The sequence below is a fragment of the Oncorhynchus gorbuscha genome, linkage group LG09 (assembly GCF_021184085.1).
Source record: "Oncorhynchus gorbuscha isolate QuinsamMale2020 ecotype Even-year linkage group LG09, OgorEven_v1.0, whole genome shotgun sequence".
Taxonomy (NCBI): domain Eukaryota; kingdom Metazoa; phylum Chordata; class Actinopteri; order Salmoniformes; family Salmonidae; genus Oncorhynchus; species Oncorhynchus gorbuscha.
Window position 1 is genome coordinate 45473104 of NC_060181.1, and position 10998 is coordinate 45484101.

Consider the following 10998-nt stretch of genomic DNA (forward strand, 5'->3'; position numbering starts at 1 on the left):
CTGCCCCCATCGCTGTGAAGACCTCAGAGCTCTAAAATCTGAAATTTACATGAATGGCTACAAATCGATCTCTGAATGTGCTACCGTGATGAAACCACTCACTCCTGCTGCACTACGACATAATGACTGCAGGCATGTGTGATGTAGGGTTCAACCAGAAGTTGGACAATCAGAAGAGCGAATGAAATGGTAGAAGAGACATCCCAGCTTCAAGTGGTTTCAGATGTCACATCCTGCATCACACAGACTCAGAAAACTACAGTGTCCGTGGGTACCAAGGCTATTGCTCAAAGCAAGCCATTTTGAGCCATGGTATCCACAGAGCGATTTATTAGTGAAAATGTTGGTCGGAACCAGTACCAGAACCATGCAGGTCTTCTAAGAGGGTATTAAGAAAACACCTGAACACACTCACTGCTGATGTAAAAAAAAAAAAAAAAAAAAACTACTGGGTAATCACTTGGTATGAAAGTAAACTATACTATACTAACAGCACACAATTGGGGTGAAACAGGTGTGTAAGAGAAATGTGTACCTAATGCCAGTTCCCTCCAGGGAAGCACCTGCTTTCTGGGGTGCACCTACAGCCTTGCTTAACAGAGAGCCCAGGACGAGGGGTCCTGATTGAGGAGAGGCCGGTTTAGGCACCCCCCTAAGCTGCCCATTCTGCTTGTTCAGTCCCATGCCGATAGGGCCAAGGTTCTCCGTTCTTGCGGATGCCATGTCTTTCCTTTGTTTTTACTCTCAAAGATTTACGTCTTACCCTCCCTTAGCGTTTTCTTCCTTTTCTTAAAAAGCCACTTTGAAAGTAGATGTCTAAAAAAAGCATTCAACAATATTCTCCATTATTTTTAGTCCAAAGCTTTTACAACATAAGTATATTTGTAGTTCTTTCATATACACACACGTGCAGTTTAGTCCCCTACAGAATTTACTGACGTATGAAAAGTCTTAACACAAGAGCTCTTCCAAATGAAGAGCTATATGCATTCAAATGCATAAATATTTTATACCTGCACACAATATTTTAAAAATGGTATGTAAACAAGTATCAAGGAGTTTAAGTCCTGCAATAGAACTGCTAAGACAATTTGAACCGAGGGAATAGTATCAGTAATATAATCTTTGTTCAAAAGTTAAATCTCTTTCTTTGATTAAACATTTCCTTGCTTTGCGTTGAGTCCCTTTGAATTGCGCAACATCGATGTCCTTGTAAATGGTTTTTCAAACCTTTGTACAAATATTTATCCAAAATAATATGGTCCTTATTGTTCAATATTTGTTTTCCACTCTGTGTGTATATACACATGTCCAACCACATGTGAAAGTAGTTTCCTGATGTTGAAAATCAAATAAAGGGTAATTGTAGTCCAAATTGCAAAACAGCTTTACAATCCCCTCTGTCTGTCCTGTTTGTTTCAGCTAGGTCTCCCTCCTCTCTTGTTGACACCACAGGTCTTCTGTCAAAGTGTGTAGCTTTGTGTGCGAGTCAGGCGGTATTCAGCTCAAGCCTGTGTCACCTGACAGGAAGAAGGAACAATTGATTTAGTAGTCAGGATGAACACTATATAGGCCAAGCCCTAGATTTTGCTTTAAAACTTAATACAATGTAGAATAGATGCCCAAACATTTTGTTCAAAGTCCCCAACTACATAATATAAAATACGTATTTGGCTGGCAGGCACAAGGTATAGTGTTAGCTTGGTGGATCAGTCTGTAGTGTATTCCAGTCAACTCGTGTAGGGCATGACCACAGATGACAAAAGACTTGCCTACACTACAAGCGCATACAGTTAGGGACCAGATCATAGACGTGCGAAACTTCAGGCTATAATGTCAACAGAATGTGGGACCCATCGAAACGGTATAACGTGCAAAGTTTTTAATTACTTTGAAGATATTAGAAGCATCTGAATTAAATGAAAGTTAAGTCCAAATGTATGGACAATTTAATTTAAAAAAGTAACTGGCATAACGTTAGCTACGAAAATGAATAGTTAAATGCGACCTATCTAGCTAGCCAAATAACGTTAGTAGCTATGCTAGCACTGACATTCAATGCAAGTTAGCTAATTTTATAGCTAGAAAACTGATCGAACAACAGGGGTGCCCTTCTAGGCCAATAAAGATAGGAAGTCAGCTAATGTTCCAGTCAGTAACAGTTAGCTTCGGGCGCGATTTGATTTAGTGCGACAAAGGCCATTCATATTGCCAACTTTAGAGGAAGATATTTAGTTAGCCAGTTAACTTTGCCATCTAGCTAGCGTTAGCTAGCTACTGACGTTACGTTAGCCACGCCAGCTTTGACGAAAACATGCAAGTTGGCTAACGTAGCTACTTAACAGTACTGTAAATAATTTAACTAGCATTACATCACAGGTGAAAGTGGTTATATATGATTTATATATGCCAGATTAACGTTATAGTTAATTGCCATTAGCCAGCTAGCTTGCTATCTAGCCAGTTTCGTCAACTTGGATGGCTACCGAGCAGTCGTTTTCAATGTCTGACAGGATTAGCTAGCTTGCCTAGCGAAAGTCGACTCATTTTAAATATTTATAGCTAATGCAAATTGAACATGAAATACCGAAACGCTCACCTTTCCCTCTGTTATATATCACATTTTTTTTGCGGCAGATCACTTTACCGTTAGATTACATTCACTCCAAATAAACCGTCTCTATTGTGTTTGTTCTTGCTAATTCAACATGGTCGCATTCTTCTTCGTCCTCTCCGATTGAAATCACATGCCGTTTCAAAACGATGCTGCCATCTACTATTGCAATACGATACCTACACAACATCATCACACAGATATTATATATGGAATATTCGGGATATATTGTATAAAAATACTTCTGTTTGGTTCCGAAATAATATCCTATTGGTGAGCCAACTGGTAAATGCAGAGGGTCTTTTACTCAGTTATAAGGAATTCTTATGACTTTACAAGGTCCCTGTAACACCTAAAGATTTTGCAATAGTTTTAGATGCCATTCCCTCAGGTGTTGCTTTTAAAAAATTCAGGAACGTGAATACGCCTACCTTCCGTTGACCCTGTTGACTCATCAGTAGGAAAGATTTGTTTCTCTTTTGGTCCATACAACAGAGCAATACGAACCTTGTTTCAGGAGGATGTTGTATCTATCTATACCTTATGTCATGCCTTATTGGAATGGATTTATTGATCATATCTGTTGGAAAAAAGTTTGGATGTTGCCACACACATACCTAGTTGATAACAAAATTAAGGAAGTTTCCTTATCATTATTCATAAATATTATCCTGCCAACCACTCACTATATGAAGAAGTTTAAGGAAACCATCAACTCAAATTGCTCCTTTTGTAATGACCACCCAGAAACAGTGTTGCATCTTTTTTTGGCATTGTATTCATGTAAGAAAACTGGCACGACATCAGTAGATTTATAATTGAACACATTTATGAAGATCTTACACTATTGTGGAGAGATGTACTGCTTGGATTCTTTACCTACGATAGAAATAAGATGAAACATTTTTATGTATTAATTAATTAATTTATTCATTTATTATTCTTTTGGCCAAATTTCATATTCACAAATGTAAATTTACAAACAAAAAAAAAATCACATTTTCTTACCTTGCAAAAATACATTGAACTGTATTTTAAAACAATTAAATACTCTACTAACAAAAAAGCTGTTAGAATAATGAATGCATGTCCCTTAATTAAGGTCCTTGTGTAATGTGATATTGTAACCCCTAGTCCCGCCCCTAGCCCCGATTGTCCATTGTATATTATTCACATATAATTGTTCCCACATGTACTTCCTGTATGGATGTTGTTAATAATAACATTAAAAATAAAAAATGAAAAAAATACTAAAAATAAAAACCTGCACAACATCATAAAAGGATTTCCAGGTAAAAGGTTCACAGCATTCTGCTTCCGCCGAACTACTACTGTTTTGAGCGGTTGGTCATATGTTAGTATTGCTAGAAGTATTGTGTATAAACACTGAAAAAAATATATAAACACACCATGTAAAGTTTTTGTCCAATGTTTCATAAACTGAAATAAAAGATACCAGAAATATTCCATAAGCACAAAAAGCTTATTTCGCTCAAATTTAGTGCACAAATGTGTTTACATCCCTGTTACTGAGCATTTCTCCTTTGTCAAGATAATCCATCCACCTGACAGTTGTGGCATATCAATAAGCTGACTAAACAGCATGATCATTACACATGTGCACCTTGTGCTACCAACAATAAAAGGCCACTTTAAAATTCCACTTATTTAAGTGTATCTAAGTGTTAAGGAACTAAATTGAGCCATTACATCACTTCCTTTTTTACTAGGGTATAAAAATTAGGTAACACGCATGCAATATCCCTTTGTCATCCAACACCATGAAGAAAATAAAAGACTGTCAGTTCAAAAGGGACAGATGGTCGTACACCTTCATACATCTGGTAATGGCTACAAGAAGATCCACAAACGATTGAATATACCACTGAGCACTGTCGGGGCAATTATTAAAAAATTCAAAAGATATGGAACAGTTGAAAACCTCACAGGTAGAAGACGCAAATGCATTTTGCCCCCCAGGATAGGGAGGGGGATCGTGAGAGAAGCAACAAAATCCCCAAGAATCACTGTGAAAGAATTGCAGGTCTTGGTGGCGTCTTGGGGTCACCAGATTAAAAAAGGCACCATCATACGCCACCTCCACAACCACAGGCTCTTTGGAAGGTAGGTAGCAACACATCTGCCACGCTGATCCTCAACACTGGAGCTCCACAGGGGTGCATGCTTCAAGTTTCTTGGTGTCCACATCAACAACAAACCAGAATGGTCCAAACACACCAAGACAGTCGTGAAGAGGGCACGACAAAGCCTATTCCCCCCTCAGGAAACTAAAAAGATTTGTCATGGGTCCCTAGATCCTCAAAAAGTTCTACAGCTGCAACATCGAGAGCATGGCTGGTTGCATCACTGCTGGTACGGCAATTGATCGGCCTCAAACCGCAAGGCACTACAGAGGGTAGTACATACGGCCCAGTACATCACTGGGACTAAGCTGCCTGCCATCCAGGACCTCGACACCAGGCGGTGTCAGAGGAAGGCCCTACAGATTGTCAAAGACCCCAGCCACCGCAGTCATAGACTGATCTCTCTACTTCCGTATGGCAAGCGGTACCGGAGTGCCAAGTCTAGGACAAAAAGGCTTAACAGTTTTTACCCCAAAGCCATAATAATCCTGAACGGGTAATCAAATGCCTACCCGGACTATTTGCATTATGTGCCTCCCTCCATCCCCTCTTTTTATGCTGCTGCTAATCTCTGTTTATCATATATGCATAGTCACTTTAACTATACATTCATGTACATACTACCTCAATTGGGCCGACCAACCAGTGCTCCCGCACATTGGCTAACCAGGCTATCTACATCGTGTCCCACCACCCTCTCTTTTACGCTACTGCTTCTCTCTGTTCATCATATATGTATAGTCACTTTAACCATATCTACATATACATACTACATCAATCAGCCTGACTAACCGGTGTCTGTATGTGGCCTCGCTACTGTATATAGCCTGTCTTTTTACTGTTGTTTTATTTCATTACTTGCCTATTGCTCCCTAACACCTTTTTTGCACTATTGGTTACAGCCGGTAAGTAAGCATTTCACTGTAATACCTGTTGTATTCGGCGCACGTGACAAATAACCTGTTTTGATTTGAGATAAGAATCTGTTTCAACCTAGTCAAAATACAACATTTAGTCCACTTAATGAGGTCATTCGCCACCATCTTGTGGCCGTAGATGAGATCAGCAAGTGGTTGTACTACTTGAGCATATTCGGCCAACCATGCCATGCAGTACCCTGCTCTCCCAGTAAGGGTGTACATATGCTGCTTAGTAACATGCAATGGGATAGCCAAAATAAATTGAATTCTTTCAGCATTCAACTGTCTCCCATTAGAAGTGACATGTCCAAGGTCCCTATTTTGAGACTTTGTGGCCATTCTCAGCTAAGAACATTAACAGAGCTCTGGTGTCGACTTCGCATGCTTTTAAAGTTTCAGAACACAGTAAGAGGCCGTCTACATACTGAATTAGCTTACTTCCTTTGGGGGGCATGGAACCCTCTAAACATTCCAGCCATTACTGTGAGCCCGTCCTCCCTAATTAAGGTGACACCAGCCACCTATGCTGGACAGGACACTAGCTGTCACTCAAATGTGAGGGGCTGAAGCTCATTGGTTAGAACTCAAATTACTAGGGAGCTCGCCCACGTTGGGGGAAATGTAGGGAAAATGGCTAGGCACAGCTTCAAGAAAACAGTCACCTTCAAACAAGGGATTTTGTGGCTAATCAAGGTAAAACAGTAATTATGCTCAGATTATGCATATATGAACTACACATTGACACATCCAGCACAAAGCTGGAGGTTTAAAAAATACTTTTAGTCACCAAAGTAACAGAGCATGTCTTTAAATTAATTATTATTACAATCCAGATAAAAATACATAACTTCAATAAATGGTTAGCTGTGTCAATGTTGACAGTAGCTAGGTTTCCTTCCATCCAGATAAAGAAAATATACAGTGGTGCACCAGTGGTCCACCAGTGGTGCATTTCCAACAAACAGACTTGTTTCGGATAAAAATCAGTGCATGTTGACATAAGCAAAAAAGTACATTTTGTGTGCGCTAAGTTTTCATGTACCAAATAAAAATCTAAAGTTCAATGTGTTTCCATCGCATTTAACTCTACCTATAGTTGTCACTTGTCACAAACACTGTTGCGTTAAATAGCAAATGTGCTGTCATGACTTTGGCCTCTTTGGGTATAGCAAGCCCATCCCCTCTCCCTGCCTCCCCCTTTCCTCCTTCAACTAGGTTGCTGTGGTCAGAGAGACGTTGTAAATTCCTGAGAATCTCCTCATGGACACACAGTATAGAGAGAGTAGATTTTCATGGAGAACAAAATAAATCCTTCCACCTTCCTTCCAGAACTTGAGGTACGAACAAATGTCATGTTCCGGAGAAAGTATAAAAGATCGGTGAAGAATCCAGCTACGAACTGGTCCGTTTGTCACAACTTGTGGAAGCTCATGGGAGACGGTGTGGCCACATTACCATAACGCTGTTTATATAATAGCCTCAGATATGAGGTTTACATCTAATTGTTGTATAAGATGAATGAGTGAGTATGATACGGTTTGTATAATATGATTTTGGACTGTTTAATGAAGAAAAATACAATTCCCTTTTGATTTGAACTAAATCAGAGGACGCCCCTGAGCCCAGTTAGGGTCAGACATCCTGGGACAGCACTCTTCGACCCTTCCGAATAAAACCCCCACTCTGGTTTTCGATCAGCAGACAGACATTACCTCAATTACGAGATGGCTAAAGGTTGCAGACCATGTTTTTCTCCATTAGGAGGACAAAGGTTGTAGACCATTGCTGAATATTTTAACCATACCACGTGGTTAAACTCTTAGACTATTGATACTGACAGAATACGAACAAGTCTTTGATATTAATTACTAGTCTGCAGCTAGGAATTCGGTATCATTGAACGCAAAGAACAACAACCGACGAAACAGCCGTCCTATAACGAATGTCACTCTGAACAATCCCCTCTAACCACAACCGAGAGAGAGAGAGAGAGAGAGAGAGAGAGAGAGACGGACAATTCTACAAAATAAATGAACTTTTCACCAGCGATCAAGACGACACACTGAGCGTAAATATATATATTGATTGCAATTGTTCCTGAATGAGTGAGTGTTCATGTGCAAAGGATTAGCATGTCAATTGTTATAATTATCACTTTGTAGTGACTTCTTAGTCGACCCCCACTTCCCCTTTTGTCTAACAAGTCGCCATGCCGGTTTAGCCCACTAGGGAACATTCTCCTACCATTTCATGTAACCACATTTACCTTGGTTGTTTGTTTGTTTATGCATTTCTGTGAATGACTTAGTAATAAATAAATTATTTAAGACAATTGATGTATGGATGACTCATAGTAAAGACTGGGTTCGTGCAGATAACCAACAATTTACGACGTTTGGAATGAGATTAACGTGAGGTAAAGTAAATAATTCATTCATTCGAAGACTAATTGATCAGATGAAATATCTGAAAAGTTATTTTAAGGAAATGATAACTTTATAATCGTAATATTTTTTCCTTGGTGCCCCGACTGCCTAGTAATTACGGTTACATGATTAATCAGTCTAATCGCGTAATAATTACAGAGAATCTTTGATAAAAACTAGGAAGTCTTCAGTTAATGATAAAGACACAACAGTGCCTACTCTATTCTTGGCACGTGTGCACTAGCCAACAGCTGGCAGATACTGTGCAGGTAGGCTAGTCTACATGATGAGATTATTATTATGGATAAGAGCAAGAATATATGTATTTCTTAAAAAAGGCAGTCAAGCACTGATCATCATGTCACCAGAATAAGACCCTCGATATTTAATGGAAAGGAGCATCAAGATCACTGTGCATTTTCACCACTCTGTGAAGTTCCTATTTTATTTAATCTGTAGCCTAATAAACTGTATGGTTTCCCGAGTCGCAGTGGGAGCACCACATACCATATCATCGCATGATTCAAGTTTACTTTACTTGATGGTTATTATATTTTTAAAAATTGTGCATATGTTTTCACTGCCATTTTTCAAATGGGTTTTTTTGTCTGTAAAATTAACTATGTTGAACGAACCAAGTATCTGTCTGCATTTGATAAAACCTCCAGAAATGGGTCTAATAACATTTTGGTAAAAAAGGTAGAAAATATATTTTAACATTGTACCAGCCTATCTGTATTATCAGATGTGCTATCGGCAATAAGAATTATCACCTGTAGACCAATTGATGAAGTGTAGTGGCTAACTGCATTTACCCCATTGGACTATGAACGTGGTAGTAATGTAAAACTGGGATCCCCTCTTTCTTTTAACAAAGGCCAAAACGGCTTTCAAAAGTTTTCCTGCAATTGCATTAAACATTGTTGTGCACTGACTGCTTGTCAGAATACATCTGTCCCTCCTATGGCTCTAGCAATTTCAATGAGCCTCGAGAATGAACACACAAGCTGACTAGGTAAAATCGGTCAACTTTTCTACTATGGGGTTGTTTGGTTTTGTTTCATTAATAACAATACAAATAACAATACAAAAATAGCACTGAAAAGTTACATCCAGAGTGATAAAATATACGCTTTGGATACATTTTCCCAGCAGCTACAGTAGGCTACACACAGATTTGAGCACTGTGTGGTGCGCATTATAGACTACTTCATTCCCTTCATCTGAACATCGGAGTGTCATCAATACTCATGCATGTCAGTTCAGTGCACACAGAGTAACAGAGAAAATCAAATATTTTAGAATACATTTGAGAATATATTTCATAGAACAGACATGCTTCTGTCTGTATTAGGCATCCCCAAGCCAAAAAAGATGACTGGTGTTCCAAAGTTTGTCAGTCATGAAAGGTAATAGATAATCATTTTTGTGTTCTGTAAGTACATTTGACATCTAGCCTTAAATACATATTTGTTCAAAACAGTAACCCAAACAAAAACATGTCCATGTTCAACCAAGTCATTTCCACACTCATCCGCTGCTGGTCAACATCACCGTAATTCTATCTTGTAAATACATAAACAAGCTTCACCACACACACACACACACACACACACACACACACAGTACCTACAGTGACTTCGGAAGTATTCAGACCCATTGACCTTTTAAACATTTTGTTACATTACAGCCTTATTCTAAAATGGATTAAATAAAACAAGTTCCTCAGCAATCTACACACAATACCCCATGACAAAGCGAAAACAGGTTTTTAGAAATTCTAATTTATACATAACAGAAATACCTTATTTACATAAATATTCAGACCCTTTGCTATGAGACTTGAAATTGAGCTCAGGTGCATCCTGTTTCCATTGATCATTCTTGAGATTGTTAAGTACTAAATAATGACTGGTAACAGGTGTAGGAACTACCTTATTTCTGGTGCAGGCTCCTGTTTCACTGATTCGGACTCTGAAGTTTGCAGCGCCAATTGGTAGGTTCTAAATAAAGAATACAAACTCACGGACGATTAGTAAAGCTCAAACCAAGTTTATTAACCCCCTGGGTCACACAGCTGCATAAGACCAAGACATATTCACACAAGCACAAGTATTTAACCCTTCCTTCTATGTTGGTGTCTCCACCTTACATCTATGAACAGCCAACACACCAGTTGCTTTATCCCCCCCCCCCCTTTCCTCCCCAATTTTGTGGTATCCAATTGGTAGTTTGTTACGAGAATTATGTTCTCAAGGTTCATATCCCAATTCAATTATACTACTCAGTCTGCAACCCAGAATTTGTAAGGTACGGGTTGAAATGAAAGAGACAGAGGCCCAGCTAAAATAGTCAAAAAGGTTTATTCATGAGAGCGCTGGTCTTTTGTACAAAACCATTTTATACTGGCTTCTTACGCACATACTTTCACACACAAACATTAGGTATCCTATATTAGGTCCTGCTACCCAGCCGACAATGATTAGGGGAGTCCGTGAGAATCACTCCCCGTCCTCCCTCAAGATAGGGAGACCCTGGGAAGTACTCTGTGGCCCCCAGCCAAGGTCTGCAACGAATCTTGCTCAGAGTCTGTTTTTAAGATACTATAATAGACATATTGTACAGATATATTGTTATACCCTAATTCTAACTAAAAACTACACTCACAGATATATAATTCTACAGACTAAAACCTCACATCATTATAATAATCTCATGATTCTAATCAATTTCATACAATCATATGGTTCAGGGTGGAATATTCTAATTCATTTAAACATATAAATTCCATTAACATAATTATAGTCCTGTCCCATCGCTGCAACTCCTGTATGGACTCGGGAGATGCGAAGGTCGAGAGCCGTGCGTCCCCCGAAACACAACCCAGCCAAGCT

General features: G+C 39.1%; 1 protein-coding gene across 7 annotated transcripts in view; it reads right to left on the bottom strand.

Moving 5' to 3' along the window:
• Positions 1-2753, bottom strand: part of LOC124043703 (probable ATP-dependent RNA helicase ddx6) — a 47808-nt gene extending 45055 nt beyond the window's left edge. For all 7 annotated transcript variants that reach the window (XR_006840374.1, XR_006840373.1, XM_046362571.1 and 4 more), the window contains exons 1-2: positions 2600-2753; positions 536-1520 (exon numbers count right to left, since the gene is read on the bottom strand). Coding sequence is in view for 5 of the 7 variants with exons in the window: in XM_046362571.1 (XP_046218527.1) it covers positions 536-723 (188 nt within the window). In the remaining 2 variants the exon portion in view is untranslated. The remainder of the gene's footprint in view (positions 1-535; positions 1521-2599) is intronic.
• Positions 2754-10998: the final 8245 nt, after the last annotated feature.